This window comes from Zootoca vivipara, chromosome 17, assembly GCF_963506605.1.
Source record: "Zootoca vivipara chromosome 17, rZooViv1.1, whole genome shotgun sequence".
NCBI lineage: Eukaryota > Metazoa > Chordata > Lepidosauria > Squamata > Lacertidae > Zootoca > Zootoca vivipara.
The window spans coordinates 15,051,738-15,070,136 of NC_083292.1; the positions used below are offsets into that span (position 1 = coordinate 15,051,738).

The window sequence follows — 18,399 nt, forward strand, 5'->3', positions numbered from 1 at the left end:
TACCACCGCGGGCTCTGCCAGTCGCACGTGCTTTGCTTCTTGTACTTTTCTGGGAAAAGAAAGCAAAAGTCCCTTCCTGCTGGAGTCAATACCCCGCCCCTCAGCGAGAACATCTGGCTGGCTGGCAGGCTCCCGCATTCTGCAACTCCCTCGCTCTCTGCCCTGCTGCAGTTCCTGTTCTTCCTGGGAGGGTGTTCTGCCAAGAGCAGACTACGCGGAGGACAATCTCTGCTCTCCGCTGCTCTGCCTCTCCGTGCCCAGGGACCACCATGGTGCTGGAGCTATACCTGGACCTCCTCTCCCAGCCCTGCCGAGCTGTCTACCTCTTTGCCAAGAAGAACAACATCCCCTTTGAATTCAGAGCTGTGGAGCTGTTCAAAGGTGAGCTAAATGAACCTGTGTTCCGGCGCCTCTGTGCTGGCAGTGAAGGAGGGGTGGGGGCGCTGAGGTCAGGGTGGGTTAATTTATCTCCCCAAGAAAAAAAAGTGGAGAGATTTTTGCATGGGGGAGAGGGAAGACCCCTGTCTCTTAATGACTTGGTGAAATCACGATGCTCAAGGTGTTCCAAAGGTGGGCTGCTTCCTCATTTCGCTGCCTGCTTTCAAAAGACCTGGTTTTAAATGCACCTCTTTTTGCCCCCCTCCCCCATTCTCCCTAGCAGGAGACATTCACTGAGTTTAAAGCATGGCAAAGAATTCCCTCTTTCTCACCATGCTTTAGACTCAGTGTTTGGAAAGAAGATAAAGTCCCTACCAGAGAAGAATGGCAGATTAGGTTTGATGGATTATGCCGAAATGGCAAAAATGACCGGAAGAATCGGAAATCAGGAAGACCAAAATTTTAATAAGGAATGGAGGAAATTTATTATTTATCTTAAAAAAAAAACATTGTAAACAGCTAAAATTGTTAGTAGGGTTGGAATCACACTTGTAGTTTAATGCTGAATTCTGGACATAATGGAGATGTAAAAGATTTGGATTACTATAAAAGATGTAGGAGGAAATGACTAATAGGACCCACAAAGGGGAGGAGGAAAGCCCAGGAGATTCTTTGGAATCTTGTTTTTATGTTGTATGTTGCATATGTGATTGTAAAACTTTAATCTAGAAAAATGAATAAATAAATAAATATTTTTTTTAAAGAATTCCCTCTTTCTCCTCCAAATGTTCACGTGCCAAGTTCTGACATGTGTTAGTGATCCCGAGATCAGGAGGAAGAAGAGTTGTAACAATCTGGGATTAATTTTCCCAGGAAAAAATAACTCGGGGGGGGGGGGGACTTGCCTCAACCCTCCTCTGTGCAATGGGCCTGGTTATAGAAGGATCACTTGGTAGGGGTTGGTCCTGCTGGGACAGCCCACTTTGGTGTAAGGAACTTGGTGGGGGGGGGGCCACCGGCCTTCTCTGGTGGGCTCTGTGGAATCCCGGTCCGTTTCAGCAGCTGCTGTTGTGATCTGGGAGTCGTCACGGCTAGCTGAATATTGACAGGTGGCTCTCTGCTTTGACATGAGTGAAGAGAAACACTGACAGAACAGCTGCTTGAGCTTGGGGAGGGGGGGGGTCTTTGACTGGGCAAGAGGGCAGTTCTCCCATCTGAGATGGATGCCTGCCTTGCTTTGTGCTCCCCTCCCTTCGCTGATGCTTTTGCCTCTCTGCTGCCAGATTCCATCCTGGGGACGAAAGTGCAGGGCGCAAGCAGCCCAGAGGGAGCCACGCCGTCAGGTAAGAGCTGAAAGGCTGGGTGATGCTTTTGGATAATACAGAAAAATCAGGGTGGTCCACAGGCCAGCTGCCCAGGTTGGCATGGTTCGGAGGGTTGGAAGGAGCAAGAGCCTGGGAGTTCACACACACACACACACACACACACACACACACACACACACACACAATTCTGGTTCTGGGGCTCCCCCACTGTTTGCATGGAGATGCCCCCAGCCCCCAGTTCTGTGGGTCCAGTGGTCGGAAGGCCGGACTTGAACCTGGGCTCAATGCCCCGTTCAGAAGTGGTTTCACTGGGGGCCTTCAAGTTCTTGCAGCCTCTTTCAAAAGATGTTTGTATTTACCACCAGCTGACAGATCGGGTGGCCGCCCTAAGTATTCTCACCTCCCCCTTCGCTATTTTCGTTTCTGGAATACGGCGCTTGTTTGTTCCTGCTGCTTGTGAATATGTTTGCCTGCTAGGTTCCGGCTCAGGTTGAAACTTCTCCCCGGAACAGGCTTCCAGAGGAGTTCTTGGGCCGTTGATTTGTACAGGTGGTCACACTGAGAGGATGGCTGCTTTCCAGGGCTTCCCTCAACACCTGATGAGTCAAACCCCAAGCTGCTTTGCTCCAGGAAGCGTTGCGGAGGGAGCTGTTGGTTCTCTTGCCTGTTCTGCCACCCCTCTGTCTCTCCCACAAAGAGTCCCCCGGGCTCATGGTCTGTCGCAAGTGTGACAAAATAGCACAGTAAGCGTCATCTGGCTGTTCAGAGCCATCAGGAGATGGGCCAGACCAATGAATGTGTGTCAAGGTGGTTGAAAGGCAGGCTTGGGAGTGTTGTAAATACAGGGCCGATGAACAATGCTGGCGAGTTTTTCATGAGGACTGCTTGTTATTTTAACCTTAGAAGCAGCGATAAAAGAAATTATTGTCACAGGACAATGACTGCTCTGTGTCGTCAATCCTGGCCCTGAACCGTTTCGGCCGAACGTGCAAGGACAGATTGACACCACACTTGCAACCCCCATGTTTGGGGGGCAAGAATCTGGCTGCTACCAGCTGAAGGTGGCATGTGGGTAGATCTTTGGCTGCACCTCACCTGTTGCCTCACCTGAGTGGCACTTTTCCTCACCCAGCAGCTCCTGAGCTGGAACCCCCGCCCTTCTCAAGAACGTCCGTTTCAAAAGGAGGCTCCAAGCACACTTTTCCTGCTCCAGGGGTCAGTTTGTGCCACCAGCATTCAGCCAGAACTCACGGGGTGCCTTGTTGCTGAAAGGCAGGACAGAGATGCTAAAAAATATGGTTTAAGGGAAGTCCCCCCAGTTTTAGTAAACGGGACTCCCTTGCTGTTGTAGAGTGAAGTTCTCTCTGCAATGTAAATATTGTAAAGATTTCGAGGGCAGTTGATGCTGCGGTGTTGCCACTAAGCTCCTGCTGAAATACAGCGACCCTTTCCAAACAAATTCATGGAGGTTCGTTCCCTTGGGAAGAGATCTTTGGTGCCAGATCAGGACTGGGTGCCCTCTGCCCTGCCCCCTTCTTCATGCATGGCTAGAGATAAACACACCTTGTACTTTGAGCTTGGGGCTCTTTCAAAACTCCACTTCGGAACATAGTTTGAACTTCTCTCATGCAGCTTTGAAAGCCAGGCCAGAGACTGGGGGTGGGGGGCAAGTATTTCCAGTTTTTTTCAGACAAGGTGTGGTTATTATTGGCGGGCAAGATTAGCCTGGCGTGGAGAGCTTCCTTGGGTCTCTCTGTGGCTATGAACCAGGACAACCAAATTGAGCAAACATCCCACCTCCTCTTCCTTCTCCCCAGTCTCCAGACGTTGGAGGCTCCCGGCTGCCCGCTCTGAGTAGAAAAAATAAGGCAATGGACCCACAGCTGACCCCTTATTTCTTGGGATATTCTGCATGGGTCAGAATGTAAATTGGCCACTGATTTGCTCTGCAGAACCCGGAGTTGTTGTTTATGTTTGGTACACAGACATATGCTCACCAATTCTCCAGCTGTCACTCGGAAAAGATTGTCCAGGAAGGAGGGGATGGCAAGCTCCAATTCTGGACTCCTGGGGATGTGCTGGGCATCTCCTATCAAACTTCCTGCCAGGTCTAACTGTGTGCTGTTTCGCTTCCCTCCAACCCACCTGGTTTTAGGGCCGCTGCCCAAGGCGACTGCGGTGAAGAAAGTTCCTATCTTGAGGGATGAGACCTTCGTTTTGTCTGAAGGGTAAGAAGGCAGGCAGGCAGGCAGGCATGGCTTCCTTCCCTCCCAATTTCTATCTTAAAAATATATATATTTGATTTTATGTATTTGAGTTTAAAATCATACCACAACACATTCAAAGTTACAAGATTCCTACAAACCTCTGGAACTTCCCACCATGAGTTCTGTTGTTAAACCTTTTCTGCTGCATCTTTATTTTAATAATCCAAATGTTCATAACTCCATTGTGTCCATAGTTCTCATTACATTCGAAGTGTTATTGCAATCCTGCTAACGTTTTCAACTGCTTACAGTGGCCTTCAAGGCAAATTATAATTTTTTCCCAATCTTTATTAAAATTTTGGTCTTCCTGGTTCCTGAGTCTTTCAGTCAGTTTTGCCGTTTCGGCATAGTAGTCCATTGATTTGCCATTCTTCTCTGGTAGGGACTTTATCTTCTTGCCATCTCTGGGCTAGCAACATCCGTGCAGCTGTTGTCGCATACATAAAGAGTCTTTTCTGCTCCTTTGGAATTTCAGCACCTACAATTCCTAATAAGAAAGCCTCTGGGGGTTTTTTGGGGGGGGTTGTAAAAGTTATTTTAAGCGTTTCCCCTCAATTCATTATACAGTATATCATTTCCCAGAATGCTTTTATTACCTTCCTCCCAAGTTCTATCTCATCTGTTGGATGCTGTTGAGCACAGCTCAGAGGCTCAAAGGAGTCGGGGGTTTGGGGCCAAGAGACAGAAAAACATTGGTGTTAGGAAACGCCTTTGAGCTCTGTCTCAATTGACACCAGGTGGAAAGCGATCCAGTCCTGAGCTCGATGTAAATTGTGTGTGTGTGGGGGGGTGTATCCATACCTGCCAAGTTGCTGTCAGAGAAATAAGGCATAGCTGCCAAGTCCGGGTCGTAAAGATCCGGGATCGGCAGCGCGCGCATGACCGGAAGTTGCGTGACGCAACTTCCGGTGGCGCTTCGCCCTTTTATGGGCATCAGAAAATGGTGGTGCCAGCGCCGGAAGTCGCTTCCGCGCATGACCAGAAACACGTAAAAGCGACTTCCGGCGTCGCCATTTTCTGATGCCCGTAGAAGGGCGAAGCGCCACCGGAAGTCGCGTCACACAACTTCCGGTCATGCGCGGAAGTGACTTCCGGCGCTGGCGGCGCCATTTTCTGGTGCCCATAGAAGGGCAAAGCGGCACCAGAAAAATGGCCGCCGGGAAGAAGCGAATTTAAGGGAGAATGCCGGGATTTATTGCCAAACGGGATACCGCCGGGAAACAGTAAGAAAAAAGGGGTTTTCCCGGCGGATACGGGATACTTGGCAGCTATGAAATAAGGGACCGGGCCGGAAATAGCAGACCGGAAGTAGCGCTGCCGCCATTTTGGAACTGGGCGGAGCATGCTCAGAAGTCGCTTCTGAGCATGCTCCGCCCAGTTCCAAAATGGCCGCCACGCCAGAATAAACGGGGGGAAACAAAAAAACCCCATTTTTTCAGCTAGGAACAGCTGGAAAAACGGGGATTTCCCAGGGAAAACGGGAGACTTGGCAGCTATGGGTGTATCACAGTGGAGGAGCAGCACCCAGGAAGGCCTCTCTCTTTAGCTTCACAGCACGTGAATCAATAAGGTGTTTGGCAAGGGGTTGGGTGCTGCCATGGGGCAGAGACAGATCCTTGTGTATCTGGGGCTCCGGCTCAGCTTTGGTCTGCCTTCAGCCTGCCAGCCCTGAGACGGGCTTCCCTGCTCTGTTTGCTTCCACTGTGCCACTGACGCCTGTCACCCTCTCCTCTCTGGGCACAGCACAGCCATCCTCCTGTACCTGAGCCGCAAGTACAACACCCCGGACCACTGGTACCCGTCAGATGTCCAGAAGCGAGCCAAGGTAGATGAATACCTGTCCTGGCACCAGGCCAATATCCGGGCCAACGCTCCCAAGGCCATGTGGATCAAGGTGAGGGAACAGAGAGGTGGGTGGGCTTTGGCTAGCCTGTCCAGCTTTTGGGGGTTTCCTGCTTGGCTCAGTGTCACAGGTGAGGTTCTGGAAGGCCTGTCTCAGAACCTCTGCCCAAATTCCTCTGGCGTAATGCCCTTAACAGTAATAGCCTGCCTGGGGCTGCCTTCTCTTCAGGCAGCGAGGAATGGAAATTGCCCATTCATGCTACTGCCTCCTGTCCAACTCACAGTATTGCCATACTTTAAAATATCCAATGACTTTCCTTCTTCTCTTTCCATGGTTCATTTTGCGTATCTTAAAGGTAAAGGGACCCCTGACCATTAGGTCCAGTCATGACCGACTCTGGGGTCGCGATGCTCATCTCGCGTTATTGGCCGAGGGAGCCGGCGTACAGCTTCCAGGTCATGTGGCCTGCATGACAAAGCTGCTTCTGGTGAACCAGAGCAGCACACGGAAATGCCGTTTACCTTCCCGCTGTAGCGGTATCTATTTTTCTACTTGCACTTTGATGTGCTTTCGAACTGCTAGATTGGCAGAAGGTGGGACCGAGCAATGGGAGCTCACCCCATCGTGGGGATTCGAACCGCTGACCTTCTGATCGGCAAGCCCCAGGCTAATTGGTTTAACCCACAGCGCTACCCGTCCCTGCATATTTTACAATAACTATCCTGATTGGTTTTCCACTATCACATCCATCAAAAATGACTTACCTTGAATTTTTCTTAGTGCTGCAAGCGTTTTCAGCTGTACACAGTTATTTTCCATATACTCAATAAACGTTTTCCAATCTTCTCTAAACCTATGTTCTTCTTGCTCTCTTATTCTATATGTTAAATCTGCAAGTTGTGCATATTCTGTCAACTTAAGTTGTGAATCTTCTTTAGTTGGGACCTCACTCACTTTCCATTTTGGGGCTAACAAAACACGGGCTGCAGTTGTTGCATACATAAATAACCTTTTCCGACACCTGGCAATTTCAGTCTGAGTTATCCCCAGCAGAAAGGACTCTGGGGGTTTTGGGAAAGTATTTTTTTCCAAATAAAAAAATTCCTTCAGTAGCACCTTAAAGACCAACTAAGTTTTTATTTTGGTATGAGCTTTCGTGTGCATGCACACTTCTTCAGATACCGCTGTATCTGAAGAAGTATGCATGCACACGAAAGCTCATACCAAAATAAAAACTTAGTTGGTCTTTAAGGTGCTACTAAAGGAATTTTTTTATTTTGCTTCAACTCAGACCAACACGGCTACCTACCTGTAATTTTTTCCAGTTCATTATGAATCATTTCCCAAAGCTCTTTTACCTTTTTACATGTCCACCACATGTGAAAGAATGTTCCCTCCACCTCTTGACACGTATCTCATTCTGTCTTGTAGATCTTCGCAAGTCTACTCGGAGTTAAACACCATCTATGAATCATTTTCAGATAGTTCTCTTTCAAAGAATAACATGTTGTAAATTTCAAGTCGCTTTTCCAAAGTTTCTCCCAAAGGTTGGAATCTATGTTGTGTCCTATATCGATTGCCCAGTGCATCATTGAGTTCAAACCATCCAAGGCCATTGTTGTCCCCCTATGACCAGCCTCCCCTGACTGGCACTCTAGCCACTCTGAGAAGGATAAACTACAGTTCCCAGGCTTTAATGTGATCTCTCTCTCTTTTTCTCTTTCTCTCTGCAGGTGCTAATCCCACTCTTCACAGGCCAGCCGCTTCCCCCGGAGAAGCTGCAGGAGGTGATGGAGGGGCTGGGCGCCTGCTTGACTCAACTGGAGGAGCTTTTCCTGCAGGACAAGCCCTTCCTGGTGGGCAGCGAGGTCTCGCTGGCAGACCTAGTGGCCATTGTGGAGCTCATGCAGGTGAGGATTGAGCCTGGGGATCACGAGGTTCCTTTCTGAACCAGTTTGGGGAGAGCAGGGGAGCTGCTTGCCTTCCCTCAAAACCTGACTGAGGGCACATTGTGGGATGAGCAAATGGCCCAAGGGTGATCAGCGGCTGTTTTGAGCGGCCTAAGTGGGTGATCCAGCTGCCAAGCCAGACCACAAGGAGCCCCAACAGAGAACAGGGTGCAGGGCAATCTCCCCCGCTGTCAAGGCTTCAGGGAATCCTGTCCCTCTCACGGTGGGATGCAAAGAAGCAGAAAAAACAAGAAGAGTTCTAACCACGTAGTTTATTCAATATTCACAGAGAGAGGCGAAGGAATGCTGTCTCTCTTAGATACAGTGGTACCTTGGTTCTCAAACTTAATCCGTTCTGGAAGTCCATTCCAAAACCAAAGCGTTCCAAAACCAAGGCGTGCTTTCCCATAGAAAGTAATGCAAAGTGGATTGATCCATTCCAGACTTTTAAAAACAACCCCCAAAACAGCAATTTAACGTGAATTTTACTATCTAACGAGACCACTGATCCATAAAATGAAAGCAATAAACAATGTACTGCAGTCACACAATCAAATAGTCAGTAGCTAAATTGGGTTCCACACAGTCACAACAACTAAACAAAAAGAGCCGCAAAAACGAAAACACAAAATAATTAGCAAAAACAGACCTCAGTGTAACACTCAAAACAGAAGTGTGGTACTCAAAACGGAAGCGTAACACTCAAAACAGAACATGTTCAGCTTCTGATTTTTTTTTTTGCGAACCAGAACACTTACTTCCGGGTTTGCAATGTTTGGATTCCAAGTTTTTTGAGTACCAAGGCGTTTGAGAACCAAGATACTACTGTAATGGCGTTGCTCCAATTCCCACCCCCTCAGTCTCTGTTATTCTGCGTCACCTCTGCACCGGCTGATCTGTGCTTTCTTCCTCTGAGTTTTCTATTCTATAACTCTCAAGGCATGCCTTGTTCTGGGAGAGGTGGGTGGTCAGGAATGCTTTCAATAGTCACTGAACCTGTCAACTGTCTCTCCCCTGGTGCTTCTTCTTCCTGCTGCTCTCCCAATATTTCCCAGCTCCTGCCCTCTGCAGCCTTCTGCAAAACTATGACCTTCTGCAAACCACTTGTTCTAAATCTATACTGTCTTCCTGCTCTTGGGAAGGTGCAGGAAGAGAGGGGCGGGTGGTTCCCACCATTCCACCTCAATCCAGCCCCTGACACCCACAGACCCCAATGACTTACTCCCCACCCCCATCCACTTTCCGCAGCCGGTTGGTGTTGGGTGCAACATATTTGAGGGGAGGCCGAGGCTGGCCAAGTGGCGCGACCGAGTGGAAGAAGCTGTTGGGAAGGAGCTCTTCTTGCAAGCGCATCAGCTGATCCTGAACATCAAACAGCTGAGCACTATCCAGATCGACCCCCGGCTGAAGGAGCAGCTGGCCCCGGTGCTGCTGAAGATCCTCAAGTGAATAAAGGCCACCCAGCCGGCCGCCGTCTCTGCCTCTCCTTTCTAAGTTGAGGGACGCTGGCCCAGGGCCCTGGTGTGCCCCAGGGGTAGCAGCTGCCCTCTCTTAAGCATTCACTCTTCAGCCACTCCTGGAGCAAGTCTGCATGACCCATGGAGCCAATGGGCAGGCCCTGTGCAGACCGTTTGCTTTGCTTGGTGCCCAGCACCCAGCACCCAGCACCGACTGAGCATGAGGCAGCCCAAGGCGAGGCAGTCAACTGAGCTCTCTGGGGGAGCAATGCCAAGTATTGCCCAGAGCACCAACGTCCTCTGCGCATCGAGGCCTTTTCTCTGACGTTAGAAGACCTCTGGGGATGCTGATGCGAGTGGAGTCAGAGCACAGGATCCCCAACCTGTGAAACTGCCTGTGCCAGCCTGGGACTGGGACTGCCTGCTCTGACTGGCAGTGGCCCTCCAAGGCAGGGTGGGCTCTTCCCCAGTCAGGTGCTTAGCCCCACGGGCCCTCTCCATCACCAATGGCAGCAAAAGGAAATAAATGTGTTTATTCAAAGACAGTTTGAAAGGCCATATTGCAGGGTGGGAGGGCCAGGAGGGGCGGCTGGAAACTGGGGCTGAAGAACCTAGTATTAAGACTCTGGGGCCGGATCTGTCAACACACACCTCGACAGTCAGGCTCTGCCCCATTCCCCGGGGAATGGGAGGGCTTTGGGGGGTCAGTTTTCTAGCCTGTAGCTGAGCACCCCTCATTCCCTCCAGGCTCATGGGATATGGGGTAAAGCCACCATGGCAGGGAATGTGTAGCAGGGTCCCTTTTTTTGAAGGGGAGGGGAGCAGACTCAGAGGGTCCTGACTCTGGAGGCCACAATTCAGGGGGTCTTGTGGACCCGGGCAGTATCCAGGCAGTATCCGGGCAGTATGGTACAAGTGATCTTGCCAGTGCCAGGGCTTTCTTACTCTGGTTGGGCATCCAAGGGGGTGGGGGAGGTCACAGAGGAGACGGCTATTGATGGCTACTAGGCCTGATGGCTACGCTTAGCATCCATGCTTGGAGGCAGCAAGGTTGCAGGTTCTATTCCTCTTCTATGGCAGGTACGTCCAACAGGTAGATCGTGATCTATCGGTAGATCATTGGACGTCTCTGAAAGATCACTGGTAGGTCACTGGCTCCCCCCCCCCCAGCAGCTGAACAACATTGGATTTTTCCCTGCACCCCAAAGAAACAGGGCTTTCCTCCTCCCCCCAAAAAGCTCAACAACTTTGACCTGAACCCCCCAAAAGGGGGGGGGTAGATCACTGCCAGTTTTTAACTCTGTGAGTAGATCGCAGTCTCTTGGGAGTTGGCCAACCCTGCTGTATGGGATCAAATCCTGCTTGGGGGTTTCACATTGAGGCCAGGATTGGCCACTGGCCTGACTCATGGAGGCTCTTCTTTCGCCCCCCCCCCCCCCCGGTTCGGTCCAGCCACCTATGGCAGTCAAAGCAAATGGGCTCTGGAGACACCAGCCCACCCTGGCTCACTTTGGAGACACAGAAGTCAACAAATCTTCTATGGCAAGTCTTCCCATGTGAGAGAATCATCGGACATCATGTGAAGGAGCCAATGGGTTCTGTGAGGGAGGTGGTGCTGTGGACGTGACAAAAATGGCCACCGGCCGCTTTTCTCACCTCAGGGTGTTGGCGGCGGCCACCTTGATACCAGAGAAACAAGGGAAGAGGAATGGGTGAAGGGGTGTCTTTGCAGTCGCATAAGTCTAAAAGGCCGGAAAGCCAGGGAAAGATGTTACCCGCTCCTCCTGGTAGATTCTGCAAATAAAGCAGGTTTTTTAATCAAGAAGGAATGGAAGGAGCAGACAAGGAGAAATGGTCCCTGGGAGCTCACAGGCCATGTTTCCGAGGCTATTTCTTATTTTCTGTATGATTCTGATAGAGGAGATTCCTGCTTTTGGAAATAACAAACAAACAAACAAACAATAATTTTATTGTTTATATGCCAGTGATCAGGGTTGCCCCAGCGACTCTGGGCAGCTTCCAACAAATTAAACATAGTAAAACACCAAACATTAAGGGCTGCCCTTCTAAAATTCAGATAGTTAATTCCTTGACATCTGACAGGAGTGCGTTCCACAGGGCAGGCATGATTACCAAGAAGGAGCAAGTCACAAAGTCTGGGCACTGCCTGCACCCCACCTCTTGCCTCCCTTTTCCTACCCAGGTGACCTTCACCGAACCTTTTCATACCTGGCCATGGATGTAGCCAAGGGGGGGCAGGGAGGGGCAGCTGCCCCCCCATCAATAAAAATCAATAAAAATACATAGCAAACTGAGGTTATGCCCCCTCTCACAAAAGACCTGCCTCTCCCCAACAAAAGGCCTGCCTCCTCCCAACAAAAATCCTGGCTACACCCCTGCCTGGGACTCGCCTTTAACCTAAACATGTGTTTGGGGACTCAATTCTTTATTTTTTACTGCAACATAAAGGCCATTACTTCACAACTCAAAGGCACCGTGGCATTTCTTCATTTTTCAACACCAGTTTGTGCCGCTGCTGTGACCCACCTTCCTTTAGGGTCCCAGTCTGCTGGCTGAAGGCCAGTCCTTTAAGGGCAGGACCAGAGTCCTGGCACCTGGCAAGTTTCCTTCACCAGTGCCTACCCCCACCCCACCCCCCTGGGGCAGAAAAGATGGATCCAGCACCAATAGCAGGCTGGAGCCAGGCCAAAGAGTGGCCCACCTGAGCCCAGGTAGAACACCTGGGCCTCTCGTGATTGGCTGGCTATACCTTCCCTAGAACAGGTTGTTTACTCTGCAGGCCAATTGGAGGCTTAGGAAGATGTTTCTGTTGGGGGTGGGGCTTGAGGGTCCCTCAAAGGCAGCTGGAATCTCCCATCAAGTCACCTGACATAACTTCACCATGGTGCTAGAGCTCTACCTAGATATGCTCTCCCAGCCCTGCCGGGCGGTCTACATCTTCGCCAAGAAAAACAACATCGCTTTCATGATGAAGAACATCGAGATGCTTAAAGGTAACTGGGATTTTGGGGGAGGGGGATTCCTAGTGTCCCTCCCACTTTTTCCTCCCCCAACCGTGACCCAGTAACACCCTTCACCAATAGTTTTTCTGGAACTTCCTCTTTCCCCTGACCTTTCTAGACCCACCTTGGAAGCACAGTTTGCAGCTCCGGGGGACCAGAGGGCAGAAAGGATGCAGCAAGAGCGGTAGACTCGTAATCTGGTGAACCGGGTTCGAGTCTCCGCTCCTCCACATGCAGCTGCTGGGTGACCTTGGGCCAGTCACACTTCTTTGAAGTCTCTCAGCCTCACTCACCTCACAGAGTGTTTGTTGTGGGGGAGGAAGGCAAAGGAGAATGTTAGCCACTTTGAGACTCCTTCGGGTAGTGATAAAGCGGGATATCAAATCCAAACTCAAAATCACAAGGGACACAATTGGTCTCTTCTATAGGCTGCCCCTATGGAGGAGGCAAACGCTCATGCTCTGCCAGGAGCCTCCCTGTGCAGAAGAAGTCTACCTTTGAGCCACTGGTTGCTAGGAGAAAACAGCAGTCGGGGTAGGTGGGCTGTCTTCAAGACCTGCTTATGAGCTTCCCAAAGGGATGGAAAGGGGTGGGGTGGGGTGGGGGTCCCATCCAGCAGGACTCCTTTTTTGTTATTTCTTAGATTTCCCCACTTAAGCCTCTTGAGTGCAAAGCCTTGTCAAATTTTGTAAGGGGTTGTGATGGTCTCCGGTTGAGCCCTCAGCCACGGTGGGTGTCCCCTGGCTTCAGGCACCAAAGTGCTCCTTTTGAACATAACCCATCAGACCAGGCAACAGAGTTAATCTGCCAAAAGATGTAAGGCTGGAGAGGAGGTGGAGGAGGAAGCAAAATGCAAAATCCTTGGCAAATTGACAGAAGCACTGCTCTTGTAAAGTAGGGGCATCTTTTTTCCAGCAGCTGCCCGCAAGTCTCCCCCTCTTCCAGGGAAGAACTTGGAACCTGAACTGTGTCACCAACTGCCAGAGGATGTAAGCAAATCCATTCCCCGAGGGAGCTAGCTGCTCTGTAGCTTAAACACCTCCACGGATCTCTCACTAGATGGTGTATCTGCATGGATTTTAATTGCACACAGCTTTGGAAGCCAACATGCATGGGGGGGGGGGAGAGGGTGCAGATTTCTGCAGGGCCTCATTCAGTAATGTTTGTGCTTCCGTTTCATCCCTTTCAGGACAACAGTTTAATGAAGATTTTAACAAGGTCAACATCTTAAGGAAAGTACCAGTTCTGAAAGATGGAGACTTTACTTTAGAAGAGAGGTGAGAGGCGTGTTTGTGTGTGTGTTTCCCCAGACACTCTGGGCGGCTTACAGCATATATAAAAACACCAAAGCTTTAATCAGATATGTACCCAGGCAGATAATCATGGAAGAATGGAGATATGTACAGGATTATTTGGAGAAAGAGAACTTAGAATGTAATTTAGTGATGTGCTTAGAATAAATGAACCACAAGAGGAGAATTCAACATAACGCATTTATTAATGTTAAAATCTTTATATAGATACAGTAGGAGATACAGCAATGGAAAAATAACATATCTAGGGACGCGTGTTGCAAATAATAGGAAGTAAACTTTATTTTTAGCTGTGCCCTTTTTTGTTTTATTTGGTTTTTCCCCTCCCCCCCTCTTTTCTTCTTTCTTTTCTCTTTTACCCCCTTTTTGGGGTTTCTAGGTATTTATGCCCCTTTTTTGAGCTTATGTATTGAGTTGATATATGATTGAATATGTATTTTTTTGTCTTTTTATGCTTTTTTTCTTTTTGAATTTTTAATGTATTCTTTGTTTTTGTATGCTTGATTTTGTATTTCTCGAAATTATCTGAATAAAGTTCTATTTTAAAATTTAAAAAACATCAACAACAAAGCATCAAATGTTAAAAAACCCCACAAAATATCCTATACAAGCAACAAACCAACCAATAAATCAATAGAAACCAATAATAATAATAACAATAATAATAAACAGTTTAGAGTTATGCCCAAATTAAAATAACCACCAACCCCAACTAAACATTTAACCAACCTGACAAAAACAAAACAGATACAGTGGTACCTTTGGTAACAAATGGAATCTGTTCCGGAGGTCCGTTCGCAACCAGAAACTGCTCGTAATACGAGGCACGCTTTCGCTAATGGTGCCTCCCGCTGTGCGCGCACCTCTGGCGCGCAATTTCCACTTGCATCCTGGGGTAAAGTTCGCAACCAGGAGAGGCAATTTCCGGGTTAGCGGAGCTCGTAACCCGGAGCGTGCACAACAAGAGGTACCACTGTATATATTATATATAGAGATAGGAAAATGAATAAATAATCTGGACCACCTGCTGCTTCCTCCTCCTCTCTCCCCCCCCCAATCTCTGTGGGGCAATTTACACCTACCTGGCTCAGGTATAATAAGGAAAGGTGCCCCTGGCAAGGATGCTCCTTCTCCAACTCTTGCCTTATGGCCCCACAGCACCGCAATCCTCCTCTACCTGACCCGGAAGTACAACACACCCAGCCACTGGTACCCACCAGACATGAAGAAGCGGGGTCGTGTCGATGAGTTCCTGGCCTGGCAGCAAACCACCATCCATGTCAGTTGCTCCAAGATCTTCTGGCTCAAGGTGAGGTTGTGGCTCGGTCCCTCTGCAGGACTTGGCTGGTCCCATACTCCATGGAGTTTGGCACCCAGTGATTGATTGAATTTATATACTGCCCTATACCAGCAGAAATAAAATTCCTTCAGTAGCACCTTAAAGACCAACTAAGTTTTTATTTTGGTATGAGCTTTCGTGTGAATGCACACTTCTTCAGATACACACTTTTCTTTTGTCAATGCTTTTTCAAACAGAAAATCAAGAAGGGCAGGTGGGGGACGGGACTGTTTTTTGGTTCCTGGTGCTTGGCTGATACCTGGAAATTTGCTCAACGGCAGCTAATGTTTCTAGATGACCCCTTTGGGGAAGGAACGGGGATTGGCAGGCCAAGTCCCTGCCCCTCTCAGATTGGCTGGTTGTCCCCAGAGCCATTTCCCACCCATCTATCTCTGCCTGTGTGAAGCAGCACAAAGAACGAGTGTATCTGAAGAAGTGTGCATGCACACGAAAGCTCATACCAAAATAAAAACTTAGTTGGTCTTTAAGGTGCTACTGAAGGAATTTTTTTATTTCTGCTTCGACTCAGACCAACACGGCTACCTACCTGTAACGATACCAGCAGCATATACTGCCCTATACCAGCAGAATTTATATACTGCCCTATACCAGCAGCTCTCACCAACAAACATCTAAGGGGCAAGACCCAACTGCTCAAACTGTAGGAGAGCACCTGGTTGGGCTGTGAACGAGTCTCTGACATTTGCCTGACCAAATGAACCCATTTTGGAGAGCAGATATGCCCCCGTGACAATATGCTGTTGGGGCCTCGTCATGTTATTCTCTTGTGGTTTGTCCCCCGCCTGCACCATGGCTCCATTTCTGGATTTTGACCTTTGGTGCCTTTTCCCTGTGGGGCAGGTAGTGATCCCCATGTTCATAAATCAGCAACTGCCTCCCGAGAGGCTCCACGATGTCACAGAGGACATGAACACCAACCTGCAGAAGCTGGAGGAGAAGTTCCTGAGAGACCAACCCTTCCTCATTGGTGCCGAGATCTCCCTGGCGGACCTGGTGGCCATCGTGGAGCTTATGCAGGTCAGCCCTGGGGAAGTCAATGGAAAAGGAGTCTTCTCCCTCCTGCTTGAGGGTATCCTTGAAAGGGGACCTGCCTGGAGGTCTTTGGGGTGGAGATCAGGAGGAACAGTGGAGGCCTGGTGACTGCATGTGCCCCCCCCCTCTCACTCTCCAGTCCGTGGGAGCCGGCTGGGAAACCTTTGAGGGCCGACCCAAGCTTCAGGAGTGGCGCAAAAGGGTTGAGGTGACCCTGGGCAAGGAGCTCTTTGCAGAAGCGCACGCACGGATCCTGAACAATCAAGAGTTAAGGAACATGACCATTGACCCATCACTGAAAGTCCAACTGAAGCCCGCACTCTTGAAGATGATGAAATAAAATGGGCACTACAAGCTCCCCCCTCCGCTTTCTGCTCTGGTTATTTTTCCGCGTTGCCCTGTCAGGGAGGGGTCCACATTTTCTGCCACGGGGTGACTGGTTGTTATCGCCCATGCAAAAGAACTCACCGACACCTTTTGCAAATTGAATGTAGGAAAAAAATAACCTGAAATGCTGCAAAAATAACAATAATCCTAGAATAATAAACCAAGCAATTTTGCAAGCAGTGAATTCGAAGTTACAAATTGTGGGATTTTGGGGAGATTTTGACAAGAGCAAGGAAGGAAAGAGGCCTCGGTGATCTCATTATGCTTTCAGGGGACATAGCTTGAAATGAGGGGCATCAGACGGAAAACAACCACAAAAGGCTTTTGATGTAATTTAAAGTTTCTGCTCACCAGGCCTCAATGGATCTCTCTCTCTCTCTCTCTCTCTCTCTCTCTCTCTCTCTCTCTCTCTCTCTCTCTCTCTCTCTCTGTGTGTGTGTGTGTGTTGGTTCTATGCAACAAAGACCTCCGGAGGAAGATCTATCACGTCACAATTGTAGTTTGCAGAAAGGCTTTTATAACCACATGGAACTGCCTGCAAATATTTGGCTCTTTCTTGGCTGGGTACCATTGTGAGCATCTGTTAGAAAGGGAGGGAGGGGAGCAGGAATGTGAGAAGAGGGTGTGGCAGGTTGGTATGGGCTGGGCTGAGGTGCAGGGCAACTTTGCCATGTCTCCTGGGCTCAGTGTTTCTCACTGTAGCGTTGAGGGCTTTTTTGCCTTTACCTTTAAAGCATCCTCCTCATAACCACTGAGGCATGTGGCTGCCTCTTCCTCATTTTACAGGAGAACTGAAGCCAACATAAAGTGACCTCCTCGGATAAAATGATCCTCATGTAAGCCCCCGATGGAGTTTGCCCTTTTCTTTTGTCAATGCTGTTTCAAACAGAAAACCAAGAAGGGCAGGTGTGTGGGGGGGACTGCTTTTTGGTTCCTGGTGCTTGGCTGATACCTGGAAATTTGCTCAACGGCAGCTAATGTTTCTAGATGACCCCTTTGGGGAAGGAACGGGGATGGGCAGGCCAAGTCCCTGCCCCTCTCAGATTGGCTGGTTGTCCCCAGAGCCATTTCCCACCCATCTATCTCTGCCTGTGTGAAGCAGCTCAAAGAACGAGCGAGCGAGGGGCTCTTTGCCAGCACATGCAGACCCCTAGAGCTGTGGGTCCCTTTCCCTGCTTCCTGATCTGTCAACAGAAGAGCCACAGCGTAGTGATAGGGCGGCTGCTTTGCATGCAGAAGGTCCCAGATTCAATCCCCCCCCATGGCATCTCCAGGTAGGGTGAGGAATGTTCCCTAGAGAACCACGGCTGCCAGTCAGTGCGGACAACACTGAGCAACGTGGTCATACTTAGTATGTTCCATCCCACAAACCGACTATTTCAAAACCTCATCTTGCTCTGAAGTGCAGAATCACACCTTCCAGCCAGTGGTGGACATTTCAGCCGTGTGCAATGCCAAAATTTGGCGCACACACGCCTCTCACTTTCCATTGTCATTGTTGCAACAGCGCCTTCCTGGCTTGGCACCCAGTGTGGGCAAACCACTTGCGCTCCCCTAAATCTGCCTCTGCTCCGGTTATGACAGTAAGAGCTGTTCGACAGTGGAATTTGCTACCAAGGAGTGTGGTGGAGTCTCCTTCTTTGGAGGTCTTTAAGCAGAGGCTTGACAGCCATATGTCAAGAATGCTTTGATGGTGTTTCCTGCTTGGCAGGGGGTTGGACTGGATGGCCCTTGTGGTCTCTTCCAACTCTATGATTCTATGGTCAGATTGGGAACATTGTGGGTCATTCTACAGATTCCTGCAGTAGAGCAGGCATCCCCAAACTTCGGCCCTCCAGATGTTTTGGACTACAATTCCCATCATCCCTGACCACTGGTCCTGTTAGCTAGGGATCATGGGAGCTGTAGACCAAAATATCTGGAGGGCCGCAGTTTGGGGATGCCTGTTTTAGAGGATGGCTAAAAACTGTGTTCTCCCAACTACATTCAGGCTCTTTTCTTTTTAAACCTTGGTAAAGCAGCCAAACAGGGACCCAGGTGGCGCTGTGGGTTAAACCACAGAGCC

The 18,399-nt window shown here is 49.4% G+C and overlaps 2 protein-coding genes across 2 annotated transcripts; both read left to right on the forward strand.

The window, feature by feature from the left end:
• Nucleotides 1-9,348, forward strand: LOC118076409 (glutathione S-transferase theta-1). Its single transcript, XM_035099145.2, has 6 exons — nucleotides 1-381; nucleotides 1,662-1,721; nucleotides 3,859-3,931; nucleotides 5,714-5,864; nucleotides 7,547-7,723; nucleotides 9,011-9,348. The coding sequence occupies exons 1-6, from the start codon at nucleotides 270-272 to the stop codon at nucleotides 9,209-9,211; spliced, it is 774 nt and encodes a 257-aa protein (XP_034955036.1). The 5' UTR covers nucleotides 1-269; the 3' UTR covers nucleotides 9,212-9,348.
• Nucleotides 9,349-9,841: 493 nt separating this feature from the next.
• On the forward strand, nucleotides 9,842-16,619 carry LOC118076529 (glutathione S-transferase theta-1-like). Its single transcript, XM_035099360.2, has 5 exons — nucleotides 9,842-12,233; nucleotides 13,432-13,519; nucleotides 14,714-14,864; nucleotides 15,756-15,932; nucleotides 16,087-16,619. Exons 1-5 carry the CDS (start codon nucleotides 12,122-12,124, stop codon nucleotides 16,285-16,287), a joined length of 729 nt encoding a protein of 242 aa, XP_034955251.1. The 5' UTR covers nucleotides 9,842-12,121; the 3' UTR covers nucleotides 16,288-16,619.
• Nucleotides 16,620-18,399: the final 1,780 nt, after the last annotated feature.

Bases quoted from the DNA above. Each gene is read 5' to 3' on its own strand.
- LOC118076409 (XM_035099145.2), top strand. From the start codon at position 270: ATGGTGCTGGAGCTATACCTGGACCTCCTCTCCCAGCCCTGCCGAGCT. The intron at 1,722-3,858 runs GTAAGAGCTGAA...ACCTGGTTTTAG, and splicing joins AGAGGGAGCCACGCCGTCAG to GGCCGCTGCCCAAGGCGACT. The intron at 7,724-9,010 runs GTGAGGATTGAG...CACTTTCCGCAG, and splicing joins CCATTGTGGAGCTCATGCAG to CCGGTTGGTGTTGGGTGCAA.
- LOC118076529 (XM_035099360.2), top strand. From the start codon at position 12,122: ATGGTGCTAGAGCTCTACCTAGATATGCTCTCCCAGCCCTGCCGGGCG. The intron at 12,234-13,431 runs GTAACTGGGATT...CATCCCTTTCAG, and splicing joins GAACATCGAGATGCTTAAAG to GACAACAGTTTAATGAAGAT. The intron at 15,933-16,086 runs GTCAGCCCTGGG...CTCACTCTCCAG, and splicing joins CCATCGTGGAGCTTATGCAG to TCCGTGGGAGCCGGCTGGGA.